The sequence below is a fragment of the Penicillium roqueforti genome (assembly GCF_015533775.1).
Source record: "Penicillium roqueforti strain LCP96 04111 chromosome Unknown scaffold_45, whole genome shotgun sequence".
Lineage (NCBI taxonomy): Eukaryota > Fungi > Ascomycota > Eurotiomycetes > Eurotiales > Aspergillaceae > Penicillium > Penicillium roqueforti.
This window is the reverse complement of record NW_024067609.1, coordinates 71,466-94,945: the sequence shown is the minus strand read 5'-3', so window position 1 is coordinate 94,945 and position 23,480 is coordinate 71,466. Positions and strand designations below refer to the sequence as shown.

The following is a 23,480-nucleotide window of genomic DNA, read 5'->3' as shown; positions in this document are numbered from 1 at the left end:
CATTGACTCAGCTACAGAGAATTAGCCTCAAAATGTGTTTCCAGACTTATAACATGTGGACGATGTGCAATTGTATTCATTTCGGACGAGTTGAACGCTGTAAAGAGTTCGGCGTGCCATTTCTCATGCGAGAGCGTTGCTCGGGGGTTGTTCTACGAGCTCTCAATATCGGCATTCTTGGAATTCCCGAAGAGCGACTTTTTCAGAAGGCAGGAATGTGCCCGGATTGCTCAGAGAAGTTGTATCAAGAGATGTGGGCACTTCGTTGGAAATGGACTTCTCGTCAGAGTGAAGAGTGGGCGGCGAAGCAGAAAAGCGAGAAGGAATAACGCATGACTAGTCTATGGCCTCTTTATTAAATCAAATTTCTGGTATTATGTTTCTAAACCCTTTTACAAAATGATTTGATTATGACTAGTTCTAAATGTAAAAGACCCGATGCTTTGTCACAAAGGCTCCTTGTTTGCAGGGGATGGGCTCTGTGGATTCCGAAACACATCGTTTGGGTCAACTAGCTCTTTGATCTGCTGCAGTCGGGGGAGATTGGTGCCCCAGTATGCCTCGGGTGCGTTGGGCATAAGAGGATCAACGTAACCCGGGTAGGCAGTGTAGGGTAGCTTATTATTGGTGACAATCTTGTTGAGCCCATCGAGGAAGTCGATCTGGGCCTGGGAGATTGGTCCCAAGAAATTGACTGTGTAGGACTGTAGCCAGATGAGGACATCACGATGGGCGTAAGATGTAGCGTTAGTTGGGATGTCATTGGTGTAGCCTCCCTGCAAATCGAATAACAGGAACCAGCCTAAAGTACCCTTGTTGACGGTAGCAATGTAATCGAACATTTTGTCGATAGTCTCCGGGGTCATGAGGGTCTGGGGTGTCCAAGAAGTAGACTTTGCGTAAAAATTTGTTGGGATTCCAGCGGCCAACCGTAAAATAAGATCTTCAGCCCAGTGGGCGACAAGACCTAACCAGTCCTCGAAAACCAATGCATCGCCATTTGCACCAGGGAACTTGTTGGTTAGGTTCAACTTATCATACTCTTCCTTGGTGCCGAAGAAGGTGCCGCTAATTGCCATACTATTCTCAAGCATAGTGAGGGTAGACGCCATCTTTCGAGTCAACTTCGGATCTGACACGAAGGCCTGCCAGCTCTTCAAAAGGGCCGCTTGCTTCGTGGGGTTGCCAAACTCCATACTGTATGCATACTGCACTGCAGTACCAGGCTCAGGCTCGGTTCGGACCTTGAACTCCGTGACGATACCGTAGCCCGAGGCAGCACCTTTGATAGCCCAAAAGAGGTCCTTATTCTCGGTGTCAGAGGCTCTGACAATACTCGAGTTGGCCAGAACCACCTCAACCTCCAGTACATGGTCAAGTGCGGCACCGAATTGACGCGAGGTCGGACCAAGACCACCAATTGTGAAATGTCCTCCCGAACCGACTTGAGGACATATTCCGTGAGACATAGCCCGTCCTCCGGCGTGGGACAATCGCTGTGTCACATCACTCAGCAAACTTCCCGCCCCAATTGTCGCTTGCCAAGTTGTCTTGTCCATGGAGAATTGTTGGAGATGCTTCAAGTCAATCGCAACGGCGCCGTCGGCCCCTCCAAGACCTGTCACGTATAACACGTTAGCCTGCAGGTGGGATTCCACTGTGCTACTGTAATTTGAGGATCTCACCGTAGTTGCCATAGCTGTGTCCTCCACTTCTGGCCTGGACTGGATATCCGTTATCCGCGGCACATTTGACTATATCAGCCACCTGTTGAGAAGAGCTGTGGGTTGTGAGCGAGGAACACAATGTATCATTCTTTCAAGAGTACTCACGTAGGGAAAGCCAACGCTGATGGAGTAACGGGAATGTTAAGGTTGTAGCGATTCACAATACGGTCATAGAATAGATCTCCAGCGAAGGCAAAGCCTGCTCGGTCTGTGAACACATTCTCGAGACATTGTTTCAATGCCTCACTGGAGGCAGCAAGAGCCACCGATGCAGCGACTGCCAAAAAAAATAGTTTTAGAAGCATGGTTGGTTTCTCCCTCAGATCTATGATGCAGATCGATCAAAGGAAGACAGTAAGGAGCTGAGAAACAGAGAGAGAAGGTTCAAACAGAATCAAACGAGAGGACCCATATCAGGTAGGTCTAGTTCTGTCTCAAGCGTTGAGGCAATCTCGTTTGCTCCTATGACAGAGGGTACACAATATTCGTGAGTTGGCCCAATTTACAACCAACTATTCCCAGGTCCAATCAGCACGATTGACACGTTCAAGATACGTTGCTAAGGTCTCGTGTCGACAACGGTCATCGAGCCACATGACGAAGATATCATTCGTACCTAAATAGAAACCAAGCCTAAGCCAGGTCAAATATTCATCCTCATCAAGATCCATCCTCTACAGTTATTTCTGTATCTAGCAAATTAGATTCAACTCGCGAACTGCATATGTGCGCCATGTACCTGCAGCATTGGCGAGAGTGAAACAATGTGTTTGGGTCTAAATATAGCGAAAGAAATACTGTCTATGTATCAAGATCACCATGTCCGACGACTCTTACTCCAAGCTCGAGAAAATTCCTGCTTCTCTTTCACCCCCAAGCCAACCCGCTTAACCCGACCAAGACGGGCGAGCGACTCGCCCACATTATCCAGGAGCGCCTTCTCGCTGGACGATGCCAGTTCTTGCCCGTCCCGGTCCAGTGTGTCCAGGTAATTCGTATTATAGGTCGACTTCGCAGTCGCCAGAGAGGGAGCCGTATCAATGGCATTTTGGCTTCTTGTGATGCACTCCGCGATGCGCACTCTGATGCAGTGGGTCGGCTTGCTAAGAAGCGTCCACAGCAAGCTCATATAGCTCCCAGGGAGGGGGGTCACGATATCCATAGGCGTATAGCGCAGACTAACGGGGAAGATCTTGGTCTTGGGAGGTACGCTGAGAAGGGAGTTGCTCAAGGTCAAGATGCCACGGCCGTTGGTGGTGGTACACTCTGGGAACAATACAATCGGTCTGTTGGGGTACTTCTCGACCAAGCTTGAGACATCCACCATCAGGGCACCAGGGGCCGGTTGCGTTGCGGGGGAAGCGAAGGCTCGCAGTATGGCTTGGAACAGAGAGATGCGCTCGACCTGGCGAGTGTTGGGGTAGGATGCTGTGAAGATCGGGTCGAAGATAGCCGCCAGGTACACGGCATCAATAGGTGATGTGAAGGACGAGGCGATGACAGAGCCGGGTTGAGGCAGACGTGCTTGCTGCTGTTTCAAAGACCTGTGCCGGATATTTTAGTTACCAGCAGAACAGGCTATAGTTTCGATGGTGCAGCACGAACCCTTTGCGCACTCCGTCCACTTGAAGGTCAATCCACCAGATGCTGGGAACTCCAAGTATACACCACAAAGCAGCCTTTTTGCCCAGCGATCCGATAGGAAGCCATTGTAGGATCAAAAAATAGCTAAGAGTGACGAAAATAAATAGCGGGAGGCGGAAGCAGAAAAGGAAAATGCGAAGAGGCGTTTGGAGGCCGAGTGGTTCAACGGGGATCGGGAGGAAGGGTGCAATTCCCGAGCCTAGAGATGTCAGTATAACTGGACTTGGGGGCTGGTTAGCACAGCGCAAATTTACCTCGATCCCGAAACTGTGAGTATCTCTCCATCTCGTGTTATGACAAGTTTAGGCAGAATGAGCAGTGATACAGGCCCAATCATCAACACACCATGCGCTAAACAAGTGTATATTTAGGAGCGTGCTGGCAGCACAGGTTGCAACTCGAACTCGGGCTAATTCTGACAAGGGAATCGGGTCGACAAGCTGGTGATAATCACATGCGAGACGAGCTGCCACGTGATATTATGCCTGAGGCACTCGGCACTTTTTCCCGGCGTATAAGACTCGCGCAGGCGAGCGAGTTACGTGGATAGATCTCTTGTATTGAGTTTTGGTCTATCTGATTGGTTATTTTCGTACATCGCTATATATAATATAATAGATACTAAAAAACAAACGCTCTAAGTGCGCACGGAAGCTATGAGTAGTATACAAGATCTATAGATTCACGCCCTGTCATCCCCGTCATAATCCTCCGCAAAGTCCGGTGTCGGAGGACTTGGAGGAAGATTAAAAGACCAGATGGCTACCCCGACCAAACAAAAGAGCGTACTGGTCATCATCCACGCGAGACCAATCCAAACTCCACCGAGACGCAGCCCAATCTGGAAAACGGTGGTGATGGATAAACTCGCAACCACATTTCCTAATGATTGGATAATCTCAATCGCAGTAAACAAGCGAGCAGTCTCATCACGTTCAACCAAAGTGGTAATGATGGAGCGGGCAAGGAAAACGAAGCCCGATCCTGAGGTCTGGACAATCATGCTGGGGATCAGGGTCGCAATGGTTGGGGAGAGGCCGATTCCGAGGGTTCCAACAGTAAGACAGAATATACTGCGCCGCGCTAGCCAGAGGTCTTTTTCTGTTGAGGAAAGTCGGGGATTCACGACTCGTCTTTTGAGGAAAGGTAGGACAAAGAGGAACAGGGGGATTGACACAGTCGGACGAGCAGATACCAAGAAGTTGGCCTGTGCCAGTGTCCATGAATAACGTGTCGATATATATTGGGTCAAGAACCAAGATGAGCCTCGGCTCAGGCGGTAGACTAGGAACGCAGTGAGAAGGAGGAGCACTGGTTTTCGGTTGAGAATGAAGCGGTAGGGTCTAAGGTAAAAGCGGTAATTTGCGCGAAACTTTGCCAGAATAGATCGGTGCGAGTATGATTGGATACTCCAAGAAGGCGGTTCGTCGTCATGATCACCATTCATGTCGGGTTCTGCGCGATATGGTTCGGGTACGCGAGGGATATGTATAGAATTTTTTGGCTCGGTGTCATGTGTCAAATCCGACATCTCCACATGAGTTGGTTCAGCTTTCCGGGGTGGCAGTGCATGCTTCGTTTCCGGTAGGGCCAAAATGAGCATCATTCCGGCCATTACAATTGCGAATCCAACCACCAACGGTATCCAAGGATTCAAGGTCATCAGATAAGAACTAACAGCACTTGACGCGAAGTCGGCACCCATCGATACGATGGCAAATTGAAAAAAGAGTTCCGCTCTGTTCCACCTGATCAGCATCTATAAGACTCACGCCCAACATGGAGGAGTAGTATACCTTTCCGACTCGTTGGTTACATCGGCCATCATGGTCCAGATAATCGCGAACGACACGACTGGACCACCCCCAAACAACCACGTCAAGGCAGTAAACCAAAGCGCACGCAGGGGAAATATATCCGAGAACCACAATATGAGGATTGTAAATAAGGCGTTCAACCCAAACCCGGGAAGAGACAAGGCGAGGGTAGATTTGCGGCCACGACGGTCTGCCAGCAGACCATAGGGAATCGCCAATAGGGCGCCTGCGAAACAATTAGATCATAGTCTAGCGCTAAAAATTCCAATCAACGTACTCAGTGATCCATCAAAGAACATATGGTAGCCCTTCACAGCCGCCAGTTCAGCTTGCACCTCGCCAATCTTACACATGGCCTCGGGCACTTGTCCATCCGCACCGATCTTAGTCGGATCCACACCCAAGAAATACTGACGACAAGCAATAGACTCCATGATTCGGACCATGGGGCCCTCCAGGAAAGCAAAGCCGATCTCAACTGCGAGGACCATGGCGAATAGGGTCACCTTGAGGCGAAAGGTGATGGTGCTAGCAGAGGCATTGGCCTTGAATGGGTGGCTTCCTATACTGGGCTTGCTAGAAACATGGCGATGGGCTGAGCCCGGGGTGCTTAAATCGGGGGAGTCGAGGAATGGGGCATCCTCGCGGTCCTCACGGTCAAGAGACTCATGACGTATGGAGGCCATCTCGGCCAGTCATACCGTCAATGAGGGTATATATAATAGAAGGTAGTCCGATCGGGATGTATAAATGAGGGCTAGTATCAAATCATTGTCAGAAATGCGTTAGAGAGGAGTGAGAAATTGTGTCCGACGTGTCTAGAGGCCAAGTCGCCAATCGCCGCAAGCCAACCCGGCACGAGGGCTTGGCGGGTTCATAGTCTCTCGTCCAGGGGCTTAGTGGCCAATCAGCGTCGTCGGGGGTCCACTGGTGCTATTCTTATTCACTGAGTTGCATATCAAATTCCTCATTGGTCTTTTGATAGATTGTTCATGAAGAGACAAAAATAATACTGTATATTGATACCTAGGTATACCCCCTTTAAATACAAAGAAAGAAAAACAAATCAACACCCCTTTTCCTAATTAAAATCATATCCTGCCTCTTCAAATAGGCTTCCTCGGACTTGTACTACCGCCGACAACTCTAGGAGGAATTCGTAAAGAATGACCACATTCGTCAGTACATGACCGAGGGTTGCGATTGGAGCCTGCTTGGTATCTTCTGAGTCCGAGGGTTCCTCCCCAGTCGATGGATACGGTGGATCCGCGGGTGCAGGCGGGAACGGTGTGGCAAGGCGCTGGCGAAGAGCCTCGGCGGCCACCGCTCGGGCGTTCAAGGATCCGCGCGACTCGGAAGGAACAGATGATGCATCCCGATGAGAAAGCATAGAGGGCGAATTGACCGGGTATGGAGACCGGCCACGGGCAGCTGGGGTAGAGACACCGGCTGAACCTGAATATGACGGGCGCGAATTATTGGTTGACGCTGGATGCTCTGAGGACTCTCGGGATCGGTCCGGTGTTTGTGGGCGATCATCCTGGTGCAAGAGTTCTCGTCGGGCAGCGACCAGTACATCGAAGTCTGGGAGTTCTTGTTGCCATTGTCGGACCTGGTTCACGAGTTTTTGGAGCGCTAGTGTCAATGTCGGAGCAGCCGTGGCAGGCCAAGTTGGGGCCTGGTAGGCCCGGCTAACATCATCCAATCCGTCGTCGGTTTCTTCCGAGGATGGGGCCTCGTATTGGTTGGGATCAACCAACACCCACCCGTCCAAGGAGAAGAGATGTGAGGATGCCAGACTCATGAACACACCTGTCAATGCCAGATTGACGATGACACTGTTAGTAAAGAAAGTTTCAAGGCACTCGAAAAGGGCCTGCACTATGGGATCATCTTGCTGGAGCTGCAATGGCAGAGGTAACGTCTCCTCGTCTTCCCCCATTGAAGAGATGGGCAGACACAGGCGGGATTCAAGCACGCATGTCGCATCTGAAACATAGTTGTCATACGACTCATTCAGCGTGGGGTCATCAACGAGGGACGTTCCCATGACTACTAATTGCTCTAGCTCGGCATTCAAGGCGCCAACGGGGCGCTGATTTGCAGGCTGAGTAGGAATGGTATGGATCAGCGCCCGTGCGAATAGATGGTGTCTCTGGAGAACGGTATTTAAAAGGCGTAGTGTAGCTAATACCGTCTGGCAGTTCGATGACTGGAGTCCTAGTAGGGCCAAATCGCGAAGATTGAATAGTGAGGGTGAGGGATGAGCCGCTTCGGAGGCCAGCGCAGCTAGCACATTGAGTGATTTGCGACGGCTTGCGGACATATCCATTTGCTCCTCAGGCTGAGGGGTAGACGCTAGTAAGAAATGTAAGATTCGGTGGACCAATTCGCCTTGATCGATTGAGTCGAGAATGCGGCACATGTAGGTCAGCACCGCTGCTGTCGAGCCACCAGCTACATCTGATGATTCTAGCAAAGAGGGGTACCTGTAAGGGTCAGTGATAAGTCCATTCTGGGGTGACGAGTGTATACTCACAAAAGTTGCTCCAGAAACAGCACCTGGAAATGGTCTAGTAAGGTGTCGTTCACTTCGGCAGATTTGCAGTGGTCGATTGTGTCCTGCCAAAACAACAGATAGGACATGAAAGCATCCATTGTTTGACCTAGGGTTGGCTGCAAAGCGGTCTCCTGTTTGCCATGATCAGATAGAGCAACAATGTGAGGAAGGTTATCGTCCTCGGCGGCAGGAGTAAACGACAAGCTTTATTCGATTAGTATATTGTCCCACAATGATCAAAGAACCGAACTCACTGTCCGAGCTGGCTGTAGAGTGCGCCCAGTCCAGTAGCCATGAGCGTAGCCAGGTCACTCTCGATCAGCCATTTCTCTAGGTTTTTAGACCGCGATGCGGTTTCAATGAGGTAGAGCAACCCCGTTCGGGCAAAGTCCCCAGCGCGTCCTTCGTGGTGAACATAGTCTACCAGCAGATAGAACAGAGGGAACTCGTCCTTCCTCGTAGCTCCTGCAAACTCCGTCCCACTTGGGGCTTGGGAATCGCTATCCTGGGCGTTGGGTGTCACCCGAGGCACAAACCACGCGGGCAGGATACCAGGTTGCAGACGAATGTTGTTGGCAATACCAAATAGCAATTCGACGAGTCGGCCCTCAGCCTCATCGGAGGTCTTCTCGGCGCGGCGGACCAGATCCACCATTGCACGAGCGAACAATCGGTTGTCCACGACCCCGTCCACCTCTGCATCGATCAGTGTGTTGAAGAATACCGTCGCTGATCGGATGATTCCTTCATCGTGGAAGGAAAGGGCAAGCTTGGTCACGGTCACGAAGACCTGGGATGATGCCGCATAGGCCACACAGGGGTGTGGTGCCGCTCCGCGAGCTTCCTCGCTCAGAATCGAGTTGAGTCGTTCAACGTACATCCGCGCATGCGTAACCGATTGTTCGCCCGAAGGGGTATTTGTCGAGCGCCATATTTGCTATCAATTGGTTAATTGGTGGCCTGGTGGAAGCGGACATCGTCGGTACCTGGAGGGCATTGCAGGCGCGCTTAAATGCAGTCAGCCGTTCCGTGGGCGAGGTGGCCTTGGAGGATTTGTTGGACAGCGCGCGCGAGCCGCCGATAAGACGAGACCACTATATTCTATTAGTGAAGATCATAGAGAAGTAAGGGGCACGTACAAAGTCCATTCTGTGAGGACTGCATGATCTCACAGAGTGAAAGTGACGGGGGGTCGAGGATGAGTGGATACGGTGTTTATCGCGCTGATCGCCGCTTTACACCCACCATCAACTATCAACTTCCAAGCATATGCGGAGTACTACATGCAAATTCCAGATTTACACTTACAGTCATACAGATTCAAGTTCCAACAGAAGATGCCCGTCTAGGTCCTGTTTGAATAAAAAGACCGTGCGCGTATGAGGCTCGAGTCATTGGAGCCCGAAAAACCAAAAGATATTCACAGACAAAAGCGCTCCCAGATCTGCCTCCCACTATTTAAACGCCTGAAAGAAAGAACCACCATGAAGTTATGCGCCTAATACCCATCCCATCTAGCACGTCGTCAAGTCATTTACGGGTCAACCTCAATCACTTTCATCCTTCGGTCGCCGCCCGCCACGCTTACGGCGACCCTCATTTTGATCGCTCCCGTCGTCTTCGTGTTTGCGACTGGCGGGTTGATCAGGGATCTTGGAGATGATGTCAGCCAAGAAGTCAAGCACTTCATCCTTGGCGACGGCCTGTTTGAGATGCGAGGCCGTGACGCGCTTTGAGTTGCGGTCCTTTGCTTCTTGTGCCGCCTTGGTGACAAGAGAGATCATGAAGAGTTCGAGAGCCTTGGCTATCAAAAGAGTCTGGTCAGTATCTCTGGCAGATTGGTAATAAGGGGAGCGCAAAGGGCGTACATACACACAGCAATCGGTGTCACTTGAGCAACCTTGCCGACATCCTCATCGGCCTGCATGATGCGCTTGATGCGCGCCACGGGAAACTTGGTCTTTACTTCAATCGCCGCACTCGGAGGCGCCGGTGGCATCTCTTCCTCTATCTCCGGCGCAATAGCGGGGACCGGCGCCATTGCGATCGGCTCTGGGGTTGGTTGGATTGCCTCTGGGATTGGTTGGATTGCCTCTGGGATTGGTAGAATTGCCTCGGGCATGGGTTCTGGGATGGGGGTACGGTCGGACTGAGCAAGACGGCTAGAACGGCGAGCCATGTCCGAGTCTGGCTGATAAGGTGGAACGTATTGTTGACCCACGCGACTTAGAATTGGGCGTTGGTGAGGTTGGTATGAGTTGAAGAAGGGAGATTCGTGGGATGTAATTGGACTCGCAAGCGCGTATTGTTGAGGAGGAGGAAGAGATAGATCAGGAGAGCGAGGCCGATAATTGTTCTCTGTCATGGTCAAGCGAAAAAAAATTTAAAAAAAGATTTAAGTGGAATCGCGAAAAGTAGGTGGCCCAAGCTCCCTGGAGAGGAGAATCCGACGACGGGCGTCGCTGTCCTTTTTAAATTCCATCGTTGTTTTTTTCGTAATGTGTTTACCGCGTCTGACTGTTTTGGTCTGTTTTTTTGCAAAATCGCACGTTATTTTGCCCTTTCATCCTCTTCTCTCGGTGAAATTTCATTCTTTTCATTCTTCACCTTTTCAATTTTCGGTTTTGTCGCTTTTTTTCAATTCGATCCCTTCTCCCCCTTGTTTGCCTTGTATTCTCCCTCTCCTCTTTGTTACCTTCAACTTCTCAATATACTGAATTGTCCATACATCGTAGGTCGCCACCCTTTCTCTCCCCCTCTAGGCACCCGTAGAATACCAAATACCCAATGACGATAAATGCAAAAAACGTCGAGTTGAACCAGATGAAACCATCAGCGTATCGCTGTTCTTCTGTGAACGCCCAAAATAACTTGATCTAATCTGAGGGTCTCATCGCACAATGCACTTTGTTTGCTCGGCGTCATCTCTTAGTTCCCAGATGCCCACGGCTTACTTCTCTCTGACATGTAACTTCGGCTAAATAGTTTTTCCGACCAAATTCACAGCATCAACCTCTACACTTTTTTACCGGACATTGAAGCCATGTCACTGGAGCTTTCTGTCTAGTCAGAGCTCATCTAATATCTCCAGCCATCTCCAGCCATGGTGGTGGCGGATGTGCCAGCTCTCATGGACATTGCCAGGTACGGAGTACTCATATGCCGACCAAAAATTCGCGATGCTAATGATTCGGCAGTACCCTGGCCCAAGATGAGATCCCCTTCAAGCTGCGATGTGCCATGTGCAATAAGCTGGCGGTGAACGCATTTCGTCTCCCCTGTTGTGACCAGTCCATCTGTGAGACCTGTATGTTGGAGAGTTCTGCACCTGTCGCAAATGGTAGCTAATCTGATCTCTGTTATAGGCCAAGCTTCTCTCTCGGACACATGTCCTGTCTGTACACACACCCCCGTCTCGCCCGATCTCTGCAAACCCAACAAGGCTCTGCGGACCACGCTCAAGGCTTTCCTACGCACCGAAGAGAAGAAGCGGGAAAAGGACCGTCAATCTGCAGCGCCTCCAACACCATCCAGTATCACACCTGCAGATACAAAAATATCGGCAGCTCCCGAGCAAAATGCGGTTGAGCAGGTGACATCTGTGGAGACGGCGGATCATACGGAGCCTACAGAGTCGAAGTCTCAAGTGCCGGGACCAGACACAGCGGTGCCAGCCACAGTTGGAGAGAGCATTGCAGACCCAAGTGTCCCAGGTTTGGCAAATGAACCAGCTCAGGTGATTTTTTACTGCTGTATTAACTCTTCTTTTTCTAAACTGACCCTATTTATAGCCCGAGGCAACTGGTGATCAACTCAACGGTACCGAAACGGCCCTTGAATCGACGACCGAAGATGCCGCAGTTAACGAAACCCCGCTGAACGGAGAACCTGTTCCCGCTCCTGGGGAGGTTCCTGGGGAATCCGGTATCTCAAACGTGGCTGGAAACTTCCCCGTGATGGGCTGGAACGGAAACGGCATGAATCCTTTCATGGCTGGCATGTTCAATTACCCGAATACGATGGGTAAGTTTAATATTACCCAGATTTGCCGTTTCAACCTCGCTAATCTCTCCACAGGTATGCCGATGGGGATGGACCCGATGGCAAGTCAGGGGATGTACGGAATGAACATGACTGGCATGGGCATGAACACTGGGATGAACTACAACGGGGGCATGTATGGATCCTTAGGATGGGACGCATCCCAACAGAACAACAATATGTGGCAAGGCGGCCAAAATAAATTCAATCCAAATGCTTTCGCAAATGGCACGGGTCCTCCTTATGGAGGTGCATTTGGCGGGTCTAATATGTCTGCTTACCCTTCTCACTCAGACTACCAGTCCGGTTACTATGGCGGTTACGGTCGCGGTGGATACCGAGGTCGCGGCCGTGGCCAGTTTCATGGCCCCGGTCGAGGTGGCTTTGGACCCATGCAAGGTCATTACCGTCAGGCTAACTCAGGCTATGTCAACCAGAACCCAAGCATGGCTAATGGCCTCAACGGTACTCCAATGGATGCTGAAGGTAATGTCCAAACAGATGAGACTGCAGAATCAGGTGAAACTGGACCCGATGTGCCGGGTAATCCAGAAGATATCCCCACAGACCAACCCCAAGGAATTCCCACCATTGACAGCCTTGATAATTCTGTACCAACTGGCCCTGGATACGGTCACATGAGTAATGAGTATGGTCAATACAGGTATGGCCGATATGGACAAGAACCGGGGCCGGGCGTCGAAGGCGCTCCAGCTGCTCCGCGTGCCATGCGGCAGGGGCTACCCAACACCAGCGTTCTGCGACAACGTGGCTTCCAGATTCAGGGTCGAGGCAGTATCTCCTGGTGAGACTTTCCTCTTCTATCTTTCCTTTTGTCTTATAAATGCTAACGACCAGTAGTGAACCCTCTGAGGATAATCGCACAAAGGCTACATCCATCGCTCTGTCCCAACGTGCGCATTCTCGATCTCAATCTCCCTCGCAAAATCCAACTTCTCGCCCCCGTTCACCATCTGTTCGTGGTACTGAAGACGATCGTGACAGTCGGCGTGGGGCAGAGACCAAACGCCTAGATCGGGTTGATGAGCTACAATCCGTCGCCCGGCACTCTCGCTCTCCATCCCGCACATCCTCTCGTCCATCCTCGCGGCGCCGACATCACGACAGTGATCGGGAGCGAGATAGAAGAGACAAGCACCGGTCGCAACGCTCCCGTCGTCATCGCAGCCGTAGCCGCAGCTCCAGTCGAAAGGGCGATTCCCGTCCCTCTGATCGCCTAGAAAAGGTCGCAGAGAAAGATGGATCAAACGGCAGGATCAAAGCATCCTCCGAAGCCCCAGGGTCGCGCGATCTAGCAAGCCGAATCAGCAGCACCTACCGCTCCTCCAAGGACAGAGGAAGCCGACGCGAAGACGACAGATCACGAGAACAGGACAGAGATCTCCGACGCCGAGATCGTGAGCGAGACCGCGACCGACGTGGCAGAGACCGCGATTCCGATCGCGAACGACGCCGTGATGGCGACCGCGATAAAGACAGAACTTCAGAGCGCGACCGAGATCGACCAAGGGAGCGTGATCGTGACCGTGATCGCAAGCGCTCTCGCCGTGATCGGTCCCCGTCTGCCATCGGCGGCGACCATCCCCCAGCCCGTCGTGTGAAACGTGCCGATGAGGACCGTAGTCGCGACACGAACGGAACCTCAACCAAGAGGGCCGAGATCAATAAAGACCCTTACACCCTTGAGCGTGAAGCGCGCAACAAGGAGCGTCTCGAGCGTGAGCAGCAGCACCGTGACAAGGCCAAGTCGTCTGGCCGCCGCCGTGATAGCCGGCAGGACCGTGTGGTGGCGGGCCGCCGCATCAACTACAAGTACGAAGATGAACTCTGAGCTTGGAGTTCGATTTTTTTTTCCCTTAAGTACAAAATCATGGGGCATGGCGTCAAGGGCTCAAGGTTGCTTTTTTACCTTCTTGTATGTTGTTTTTTCCCTTGAGCTGGTATGTGAACTTGCTCAACAGTAGATATGGGACTTGCGTAGGCTATTTGAAATGGCTTCTTAGGGATAGAGCCAATGGAACTCCGAGTGAGGGAAATGAATTCTTTACTCTAATCTCTACTTTGCTGCGATCATTCAAAGTAAAAGAGGAAAATACAATTATCTTCGCTAACATGGTCTATCACTAGTATATATCATGGTGTTACTCTCAATAGAATCACATGAGATTTAGGAGCAACACCTTCAAATCATCTAGTAGCATATTGCCAGCCCATGAATATATCATTAGCTTACAGTTAGTTACTCCGTACATGTGTTAACTCCGAGCCATAAAGCCAATCTACTGCCGTAGAGGAGTGTTCTAGCGGGCTAGCTGGCTTTTCACTGAACATCATATCCGAATTTTGATTTTAATGGGCAAATGTATTGACAATTCCGCTAAAAGAAACAAAAAAAAAAACCTATCCACACACTGCACCGCCTCATATACGTTGAACACCGCATGATTCCAATACGGAGCGTAATCTCCCAACAACGAATGTACCTAAATGATATTTGACCAACCTAGTAGTCTCCAGAGACCAAAATTAGGACGACATTATTCAGTTCAGCTTGCTCTTCAATGCCTCAATCTCGGCGGTCAGTGTTTGCATTTGCAGTGCCTGAGATGCAATCGTCTTTGTCTGTTCGGCGATCAGGTCTTTGATCAGCTCGATGTCGTTCTTGGGGACGGAAGTGGTGGGCGAAGGAGTCTCGCTAGCGGGTGATGGGACAATAGAGGACTAGGAAAGTTAGCAGCTGGCACAATTTGACAAATATAGATGGGGAGCGGGGAACTTACAACTAGGGTGGGTTGAGAGTTTGTCTCAGCCTGCTTTGTCTCGACTTGCTTTGCCTCAACTTGCTTTGTCTCAACCTCCTTCGGCCTCAACGGGCTGCTCACGCGGGGCGAAGCAGACTCGGCAGCGGCAGGGCGAGTGGGACGCTCCACCGGCTTGGCAACTTCCTCGAAGCTCGAGTTGTCATCGTCTGAGACAGTAGTCTCTTCTTCACCATCGGCGAACTTGTTCACCATGGCAGCCATTGAAGCACCCTGTTCCTTCATCGAAGGGGCGGGGCGCGCGGCGGGGGTAGGTTCAGAGACGGGCTTAGGAACTGCCGTCGAAGAAGTAGGCTTGGGCGTAGGCTCAGCAGTCTTGGGAGTCTCAGCGGCTTTGGGTGCCTCGGCAGGCTTAGGGGCGGGGGCATCCAGCGAGCCGGTCGGCTTTTCTTGCACTCCTGATACCTCCTTGATGCCCTCGCCATCGAATAGGCTGGCCATGGAGATCTTGGGAGGCAGTGCCTCCTTGCCGCCCAGCCATTCGGACGAAGACATGGCGGGGGACACACCGGCCGCAGGCGGGTAGATATCGTCCTGGAAGTTCTCGGACCGGCGAGGGACAATGAATGAGACAGGTTCGATGTATTGATCGTTGACGGTCTTGTAGGCGCGAGCGACTTCGTTCTCATGCATGTTCACGCCACGCTTGGGCATGAAAGCAACTCCTCGCTGGGGGTCAGCAGACTTGTGCTCAGAGAGGAACTCGAACTTGTCGTTCTCGAGCTCAAAGTATCGAATATTGCCGTCACTGCTTGTTGTCAGAAATTGCGAAGGCTTAAGGATTAGATCATGGACACTCACCCTCGTCCAGCCAAGAATAGCATGTTAGTTCCATCATCCCAGAAAGGCATGCACACGCCAGAAATGGAATCCAAGGTCTTGAAGCCATTGATGGGTTCCCGGATGGCACGGATATCCCAGAGCGCCAGTTGACGGTCGCTCATCTTGGAGAAACCGGTAGTCGCAATGCGATCACGCTCTCCCAGCCACACAACTCGGCTGTTCTTAGCACCGGTGTGGCCATTGGTCTCGTGAGCCGGTCGTTCCTGTCGTACATCCCAGATGCGGAGCTTCTTGTCACGCGAGGTAGTGACCAACAAAGAGCCGTTGGCACTCCACGACTGCGACTGCACAATATCGCCAATGTTGAGCGTGAGCTTCGCGGCGCCAGCTTCAATATCCCATATCTTCACGGTGTAGTCACCCGAGGCCGTGGCCAGCACATTTTCTGCCGCGGGGTTGAAGAGCACGTGGCCAATCTTCCTGCGGGGAGGGGTAAGCATGGGGCCATAACGGGTTTAGTCAAGGATTCGTACTTAGGATGGCCACTCAATTTGCCAATAGGCGCGAGATCCTGGATGTCATCGGCCTCAACCTCAGGCCGAACGGTGAAGTTCTCCGGAACCCGCCAGAGGAAAACCTGGAATTAGTTAGTCGCAACGCTGATAGCTGTTGTTTATTCGCACTATACCTTGCCGTCATCGGATCCCGAGGCAATCAGGTCGTCATTGAAAGGGTTCCTGCAGGGTTTCAGTGAGCTGCGACGCGGGGGTTCTATATCCGAATTCCTTACCAGTCAGTGTCCAAAACGACGGCAGTGTGGCCTCGACACAATGGGATGCGCTCCGGGAGCTTGCCCCGTTCCTCAAGAGGAATAATCGCAAAAGCTCCGCCACCGCCTGCTTCCCAATTGACCGCAATGTGTTTCGGGTTGACCTAGATGCGCCGTAAGACCGGGTTCGCCAGTGAAACGTCAGGGGTGATGCGGAAGGCAAAACACACACCTTGAGGAGGTTGGTATCCCAGGCGTTTCGGGAGACTCGAAGATTATCGTAGCATTGATCCTGCGAAAGTCAGAATAGGAGATCCGGTGGTATAGGAGGTAGCCTTTACCTTTCTCGTCGATCGCCCGAAGACGTGGCCTGTAACGGTCAGCGGGGAGGCGCATGTTGGATTATAGAGGTAACTCACGATATTTGGAGGAACGAACAAAACGCCCAGACATGATTACCAAGTGTTCGAACGAAGACGTAGAGCAAACAAAAAAGAAGTAGAGCAAGGAAAAGGAGTTGGTGAAGGAGATGTTGGAGAAGCTCAAGCAACGGGGCTACTGGGGCCGCTGTTTCGGGAATTCGAGTGGAGGTAAAGACGCCCCACGAATCAACTACTAATTTCGGAACAACCTCAAAAAGGAGTCAACAAAGAACAGGATTGGTCGTCTCTAGCCTCGGATAATCTATTCTTTTGTCTGTGCTTGTTTCATTTTGGACATTGAAGCCTTTGATCTTTGGTTTCCGGGTTGATCACGTGTTGATTTCAAATACTTCCTTGGTAATACGAATACGGGATAGCTGATGCTATTACCGGATATGGACTAGCGTCATACACATGTCTGAGTCAGCAAATCTTTGTTTACTTCGCATTTCGTCCCTCTAGAAACCGGTTTGCGCTCATTTGATACTCATACTTCCAAAGGTTACTGCCCAGACCATTTATTGGTATGTAACATAACTGCTGGCTTCATCCTAACTTCCGCTGACTTTAAGTCCAAGCGGCCAACACAGACAGTGGCTCGACGTGAGCTCCTCCTACTCGCCCGGATACTCTTTTCGCCGGTAACCTGGCGGTCAACAAATCCCAAGATGGACGGTGAAAACATAGTAAGTACCCCACTGTGGGTTTCAGTTTCATCAGAGTGCCTGCGGATATAACTGACCATCTTCAGACCAGAACCAGGTCGTCTACTCGGACACGGCTACCACAGGCCGGCCTACGTGAAGCCAGCTCTGCGACAACCAACTCGCGCTCTGGCATCATGGCGCCAGGTACAATCGCAAACAAGGCTATCAGCACGTCGCGTATGGAAGCCCCTGACTCGTTGGAGCAACATGAACTGACAGCACCGGAAGCAACCCGTCCGAAAACCGGAAACCCGGAAATCAAGAGACCTGGATCCGTCACTCGACAGCCTAGCACCACGACCAGGGCGCATAGCCGAGGAAACTCGTACTCGTCTTCAACGATGTCCCGGCCGATTGCACCTGCATCCCGCACAGCCAACGGCTCCTTTTCCTCAACCGTCGGCCCTGGCACGCGCCCAGCATCGGCCATGTCCCGGCATCAATCGTCCTTTATCGGCCGCAGACCCGTCGGCGCATCGATCCCCCGCGCAGCGAGCGCCTTGGATACCCATATGGAAGACGTCTCTCCCAGTGTGCTAGGAAAACGAAAGGGTATGCTACAATTTCTCTCATCTCCCAGCCGTATCCCTTCTTGCCCCGTTGGAACCGTTTCCCCCGGATTGGATGAAGGTTGGAATGGAATTAGTGAATTGGCAGCGCTCCCAGTGTCTGAGAACCCTGTCTCTTTGCCAAAGCCTTCCAATCTAGCAACTATCCCCGTGTTGCCCAGTACCCCATTTCGGAATGTCTCCACTGTTACCACCCCAAAGTCACCCGGATATGCGCATTCATTCTCGTCCTCTTCTTCTTATTTTACCGCTCCCACTGCACCCCCTAGAACACCATCATATTCCCAGCGGCGCATTGTCAAGAAGCCCTCCCACCCCGCATTTTTGACCAAAGGTTCTTCGATCAGAAGTTTTGACAATATCACAGGCCCGGAATGGGATCAAGCTTCTCGCGAAAAGAGTATGGAGGGATTGATGCAGACTTTTATGGCCCAGGTAAATCAACAAGGTCAAGCAAGCTCCGGTCTCAAGGAGACACTTGAGATCTACAAGTCCAGAAGTAAGTTGAGTCTGATAAGGGCTATGTTGAGACGAATCTAATCCTTTCATCTAGTCAACGAGCTCGAAGCCTCTCGGGATGAATTGAAAGAACTCAATATTACCCAGCGGGTGGAGTTAGATTCGCTGCGAAATCATCTAAGTACGGCAGAACAGGCGCGTAAAGAGGACAAGCGAGAGCATGAAATCGCTATGGATGATCTTTACCAGCGCCAGCGTATTGAATTGGATTCACTCCAGCAACAAAGCAGAAGAGAAGTCGCCACAATCACTGACCGACATCAAGAGGAGGTTCGCGATCTGAAACGACGGTTTGACCGTGAGATTGAAGACGAGAAAGCAGCACGAGTAAGCGCGCTCGGCAAGCTGACTTCCCAATCTGCGCTTGACATTCAGAAGTCGCAAATTGAGCTAGAAAGGAAGGACCGCGAAATCACAACATTGAAGGATGGGCTACATGCCCTGAAGGCAGAGGTCGACCGCGAACGAAGGATGGTGCAAGAACTCAAACTCAACTTGGATACCACAAGTAGCAACAGTGTTACGCTAGAGTCATCAATACGTGCTCTCAAGGCACGCATCGAGTTCCTTGAAAGTGGACGGGAGGAGCAGTCTAAATCCTTTGAGCGGTGCAATCGGGAGATGATGGATGCATTTGCCGAGACAGAGGCGATAAAAGAGAAGCTGCGCAGGGAAGAGACACTTCGACGCAAACTTCATAACCAGGTGCAAGAGCTCAAAGGCAACATCCGCGTGTTCTGCCGAGTTCGCCCCTCGCTTAAGAGTGAACCTACTTCCGATCTCACTCTTATGCAGTATCCAGATGAAACTGATGATGGAAAGGAGATTAATATTCTTGGTCCCGAAGAGAGGACCAGCCTTGGAACAGTTACCAGGAAGAACAACACTTTCTCGTTTGATCGTGTATTCAATCCATCTACACAGAACGCCGAGGTCTTTGATGAGATTAGCCAGCTTGTTCAGAGCGCCCTGGATGGCTACAATGTTTGCATTTTCTGTTATGGCCAAACTGGTAGTGGCAAGACACACACAATGTCATCGGCCGACGGCATGATCCCTCGTGCTGTTCACCAGATTTACGAGACCGCGCAAGGTCTGGAAGAGAAGGGTTGGCGGTACTCAATGGCAGGCAACTTTGTCGAAGTCTACAACGAAAACCTCAATGATCTGTTGGGCAACCCAGATGAATTGGACAAGAAGAAGCACGAGATTCGCCATGACATGCAGCGGGGCAAAACTACTATCACCGACATTACAACAGTCAATTTGGACTCCCCCGAGATGGTCGAGTCTATTCTTAAGAATGCGGATGCCAACCGCTCGGTAGCAGCGACCAAGGCCAACGAGCGCTCATCGCGGTCCCACTCTGTCTTCATTCTCAAGCTTACCGGCCAGAACCACATCACCGGCGAACGTAGCGAAGGCACCCTAAACCTGGTTGACTTGGCAGGAAGTGAACGTCTGAGTCACAGTGGGGCGACGGGCGAGCGTCTGAAAGAGACTCAAAACATCAACCGTAGTCTCAGCTCTCTGGGCGATGTGATTTCAGCTCTCGGCCAAGGCAAAGAGGGAGGTCACATCCCATACCGGAACAGCAAGGTATGTTTTTTTCAACATTTATTTCTTCGCCAGATACTAACTTATCCTCCAGCTCACCTACTTGCTCCAGTTCTCCTTGGGTGGAAACTCCAAAACCCTCATGTTCGTTATGGTCAGCCCTCTCCAGGCTCATATGTCGGAGACCTTGACCAGCTTGAAGTTCGCCACGAAAGTGCACAACACCCACATTGGCACCGCAAAGCGACAGGCGCGTGTTCGTGACACCTGATTATGATGATACCTTTTTTCCTTCCGTGAATATATTTTGTTGGTTTTTTCTATGGGGTAGGGGTCTTTGACGATCCTGTCCTCTACCCTATGGTCTTGGTCGGGTTTTTGATGTTTTTTCTCCTTTACCAAAGCCCTTGGAGATATTCAGTTCCGCCTTAGCGTGTGATTTACTGTATGGACAATGATACATTTGGTTTAATCAATGCACATTAGCAGGCTCGCAACATTTTATCTGTTTGGTTTACATTCTGAGAGATATGCTGGTCTTGCTTGCAATGAATTTACGGATATCCAATATGGTCTGTTCCCTTTTCTCAATCCAGGGGAAATGGCCACATTCACTGTAGGTAATCAGTCGGGCGCTTGGAATATCCTTTGCTGTCCGTTCCCCTATCCCTATTCCACAGATCATATCATCGCGGCCGAATATGATGAGTGTTTCTGCCTGTACATCCCTCAGTCTCTCCACCATTTGCATTGGATGCAGCAATTTCTTATCACATCGACCCTGGGCTTGGTGGCACCAACCCGACAGCTTCCGATCGCCAATATCACGCAGTAGCTCTGGTACATACTGCTTCGGATCAAAGAAGCACAAGGGCCACATGCCTCTCACCGACGCTGTAAATTCCTCGTCAGATTCGGTATGCCGATCCGGCACACTGTCCCAAGCAACCTGGTATCGAGGATCTATGCGCGTCGCTTCGAGCTGCAACAATCTCTTATCCCGAAATCCTACTAGCTGATGATCGAGGAGAACGAGCTTGCTGACACGACTGGGATACATCTCCGCATACCCTAGCGCAATTGCCCCGCCGTTGGAGTGGCCCAGTAAAACCGGATATTGCTCGAGATGCAGGTGCTGCCGCAAGTCCTCCAAATCGGACGCAAGATCGGGCATACTGCTCATTTGGGATGCTAGTGGTTGGGATGATCCATCCGTTCCACGAGAATGGAAGAAGATGACAGTATAGCCACTAGTAACTGCAGGACTGGTATGGCCTTCTGGGGTCCACAACCCTTGCAATCCATTTTGAAGATATTGAGATCCTAAGCCCCAGCCAGGGCATTGAACAACAATGATATTACGTGGATCTTCCTTTTCGGTGAATGGACGACGGACCACATATTCAAATATCAACTCTTTTGCCGGAACACTAAAGGTGTGGATTCCTGGGTCGAGTACTTCCGACATTTGGAAAGAGTCAGATGTAGTATCTAGCTATGGTAGGTCGAATATACAATCGAAACCAACTTTTATTTCGTGCAGCAACAAACTGTGACGTCATTCGGAATAGCACGACTACATAACGTTGTAAAGGCAGAAGTAAACTGGAATCAATTTCCACTCAAAGTTGACCAAAGTATCTGTCCGCCTTTTGCTTTACTTGTTGAGCCTTCTCTTGAATAGCAGTGGCGTCCAAAGTCCCCTCTTCACAGATATACGCTTCTATGAGTTCAGCCGGAACCCATTCGAAGTAAATATTCTTAACTTCAACTGTGTAGTTTGTGTTATCTCGATCAGCATCAATTCCCTCAGCAATAGCATTAAGTCCTTTGATGCCATATTCCACCCAGCAGCCCACCAGCTCTTTTGGATCATTCTCTTCCTGGCTCCGATTGCTCTCGGCGTCAGGCTCGGCCACTTTCTCCAGCTCACTGAGAACCAAGACTTTGGCGGCAGGACAGACATGCTTGGCACTCAGAACAGCTGGCAAAGATCCAGTTTTATTGCTCACTGAGCCTGAATCCGAGATCCGATCTGCCCCTAGCAGGATGAAATCTACGTCCTTGCTGGCAAGAGCGGCGGATGCATCGGTGTACACAGTTAATTTGAGATGCCGATCGGAAGATGAGGGAAATCTTGTTTTGAAGGCAGAGAGGATGGAAGATGCCATATTGACACCCTCGCAAAGCGGACGAGATTCCAGTATGCGAAGATCCAGATTAGGAATTGGAAGAGACGCGAAGGCTTCTATGATGCTGTCCCGGATGGTAGAGCTCGACGAGAGGGTGAGAATAACGAGAGAGGGCGTAGGCCTGGAGCGTGTTGTAGACAAGAACTTGGATTCAAGATAGGTCGCAAAGGAGTGCTTGATGCGCATGGGCATCTCCTTGCGCTTGTCCAAATGCTGGTCGATCAAAGCCAACAAGCGTTCCCGTTTGACCGTGGAGTCGAGATTCTCATGTATGATAACTTCCATGTCGGCCAGCAATCCGAGAAATGCATTCAAGGTGGCTGCCCCCATGCTTTCTCGTCCATTTTTCCACAGATGCCATGCAGCCATGCGAGCATTCTCCCACCACTGCGTGTCAATATCCTCGTGCATCTGCGCAATAACATCTCGGTAGGCCCGCAGCGCAATCGAGGTCAGCTCGTGCGATCCGCTCTGATGATCTGCCTTTAGCTGTTTCAGGCCAGTTATCAGTGCCTTGCTAGCGCCATCATTCATGTCAACTTCGAACCAGACTCGTCGAAAGCTTTCTTTCAGATGTGGTACGCCACCAAACTTGTCATCGTCTTGGATTGCGTCGGGACTATACCACTGCCAGCCTTCATGCTCCCAGTCAATTTGAAGACCCGCCTCGCCGCGGCCACCTTCACTGCAGTCTTTGAGTCGGTATAGGAACGGGAAAATGGTCCATTGTCGACCGACAGAGGGATCACTGAATGTGAATGCCTTTCCCTGTCGCCAAAGCTCCATATCTCGTGAGGTGAGAGTAGTCTCCTCTCTCAGCTCCCGCCATGCTGCTGCTAGTGGACTTTCGGGACTTTCTATACTGCCCGAGATGGGAGCGAGGTGGTGCCTAGAGAAATCAGTTCATCTGGACTACAGTAATTTATAGTAAAGCGGGACTTGAGGATACATACTGATATGTGCTGACTTTATCACTTCGCCGAAAAATGGCAATTTTGGGTTCTCCTGCATTTGAGCAGATGAAAGAGGATACCACTGATCTTGGCTTCAAGGACTTCATCTTGCTGTTCGGGTGTAGGATGTTGAAGTATCAGATGTTTGAGATATAAGTTTTTTAAGGTATTAGATCTGCGGAAGAAAGGTTGATAAAGATAAGCTCAAAGCTTCGCCCCGGATATCAACGCCGTCATCGTCACATCATCACTTTAGTAGACAATTCTATTATTATTTTGACAGCTCACTAGGATAAACAGCTTTGTCAAATTTTTGATGGGCTGTTCTAGATGTCTTCTCTCCCGTTTTAAGTTTTCTAAGCTCATCACCATCATCATGC

General features: G+C 50.8%; 10 protein-coding genes across 10 annotated transcripts; 2 read left to right on the top strand and 8 right to left on the bottom strand.

Annotated features, from left to right (window-relative positions):
- Positions 1-446: 446 nt before the first annotated feature.
- Positions 447-2,032, bottom strand: LCP9604111_9330 (FAD-binding oxidoreductase; the record flags this gene model as incomplete). Its single annotated transcript, XM_039077573.1, has 3 exons — positions 447-1,618; positions 1,686-1,780; positions 1,833-2,032. The coding sequence occupies 3 exons, from the start codon at positions 2,030-2,032 to the stop codon at positions 447-449; spliced, it is 1,467 nt and encodes a 488-aa protein (XP_038924691.1).
- A 509-nt stretch (positions 2,033-2,541) lies between these two features.
- On the bottom strand, positions 2,542-3,656 carry LCP9604111_9329 (lysophosphatidic acid acyltransferase LOA1; the record flags this gene model as incomplete). Its single annotated transcript, XM_039077571.1, has 3 exons — positions 2,542-3,271; positions 3,333-3,570; positions 3,626-3,656. The coding sequence occupies 3 exons, from the start codon at positions 3,654-3,656 to the stop codon at positions 2,542-2,544; spliced, it is 999 nt and encodes a 332-aa protein (XP_038924690.1).
- A 397-nt stretch (positions 3,657-4,053) lies between these two features.
- Positions 4,054-5,874, bottom strand: LCP9604111_9328 (putative MFS transporter; the record flags this gene model as incomplete). The annotated part of the gene is made up of 3 exons (XM_039077570.1): positions 4,054-5,110; positions 5,168-5,414; positions 5,466-5,874. The coding sequence occupies 3 exons, from the start codon at positions 5,872-5,874 to the stop codon at positions 4,054-4,056; spliced, it is 1,713 nt and encodes a 570-aa protein (XP_038924689.1).
- A 395-nt stretch (positions 5,875-6,269) lies between these two features.
- LCP9604111_9327 (uncharacterized protein) lies at positions 6,270-8,896 on the bottom strand (the record flags this gene model as incomplete). The annotated part of the gene is made up of 5 exons (XM_039077569.1): positions 6,270-7,677; positions 7,728-7,952; positions 8,003-8,685; positions 8,735-8,842; positions 8,888-8,896. 5 exons carry the CDS (start codon positions 8,894-8,896, stop codon positions 6,270-6,272), a joined length of 2,433 nt encoding a protein of 810 aa, XP_038924688.1.
- Positions 8,897-9,295: 399 nt separating this feature from the next.
- nctA (negative cofactor 2 transcription regulator complex subunit BUR6) lies at positions 9,296-10,113 on the bottom strand (the record flags this gene model as incomplete). Its single annotated transcript, XM_039077568.1, has 2 exons — positions 9,296-9,552; positions 9,621-10,113. The coding sequence occupies 2 exons, from the start codon at positions 10,111-10,113 to the stop codon at positions 9,296-9,298; spliced, it is 750 nt and encodes a 249-aa protein (XP_038924687.1).
- A 738-nt stretch (positions 10,114-10,851) lies between these two features.
- Positions 10,852-13,641, top strand: LCP9604111_9325 (RING finger protein; the record flags this gene model as incomplete). The annotated part of the gene is made up of 6 exons (XM_039077567.1): positions 10,852-10,892; positions 10,946-11,055; positions 11,114-11,484; positions 11,540-11,771; positions 11,826-12,594; positions 12,651-13,641. 6 exons carry the CDS (start codon positions 10,852-10,854, stop codon positions 13,639-13,641), a joined length of 2,514 nt encoding a protein of 837 aa, XP_038924686.1.
- Positions 13,642-14,351: 710 nt separating this feature from the next.
- LCP9604111_9324 (coronin) lies at positions 14,352-16,634 on the bottom strand (the record flags this gene model as incomplete). The annotated part of the gene is made up of 9 exons (XM_039077566.1): positions 14,352-14,531; positions 14,591-15,377; positions 15,431-15,892; positions 15,946-16,049; positions 16,101-16,149; positions 16,203-16,345; positions 16,414-16,473; positions 16,523-16,551; positions 16,601-16,634. The coding sequence occupies 9 exons, from the start codon at positions 16,632-16,634 to the stop codon at positions 14,352-14,354; spliced, it is 1,848 nt and encodes a 615-aa protein (XP_038924685.1).
- Positions 16,635-17,271: 637 nt separating this feature from the next.
- On the top strand, positions 17,272-20,226 carry LCP9604111_9323 (putative kinesin family protein (KlpA); the record flags this gene model as incomplete). Its single annotated transcript, XM_039077565.1, has 5 exons — positions 17,272-17,289; positions 17,355-17,487; positions 17,539-18,378; positions 18,433-19,997; positions 20,050-20,226. The coding sequence occupies 5 exons, from the start codon at positions 17,272-17,274 to the stop codon at positions 20,224-20,226; spliced, it is 2,733 nt and encodes a 910-aa protein (XP_038924684.1).
- Positions 20,227-20,469: 243 nt separating this feature from the next.
- LCP9604111_9322 (alpha/beta fold hydrolase) lies at positions 20,470-21,423 on the bottom strand (the record flags this gene model as incomplete). The annotated part of the gene is made up of 1 exon (XM_039077564.1): positions 20,470-21,423. One exon carries the CDS (start codon positions 21,421-21,423, stop codon positions 20,470-20,472), a length of 954 nt encoding a protein of 317 aa, XP_038924683.1.
- Positions 21,424-21,577: 154 nt separating this feature from the next.
- LCP9604111_9321 (translation initiation factor eIF-2B subunit family protein) lies at positions 21,578-23,207 on the bottom strand (the record flags this gene model as incomplete). Its single annotated transcript, XM_039077563.1, has 2 exons — positions 21,578-23,036; positions 23,101-23,207. The coding sequence occupies 2 exons, from the start codon at positions 23,205-23,207 to the stop codon at positions 21,578-21,580; spliced, it is 1,566 nt and encodes a 521-aa protein (XP_038924682.1).
- Between the last annotated feature and the right edge of the window lie 273 nt (positions 23,208-23,480).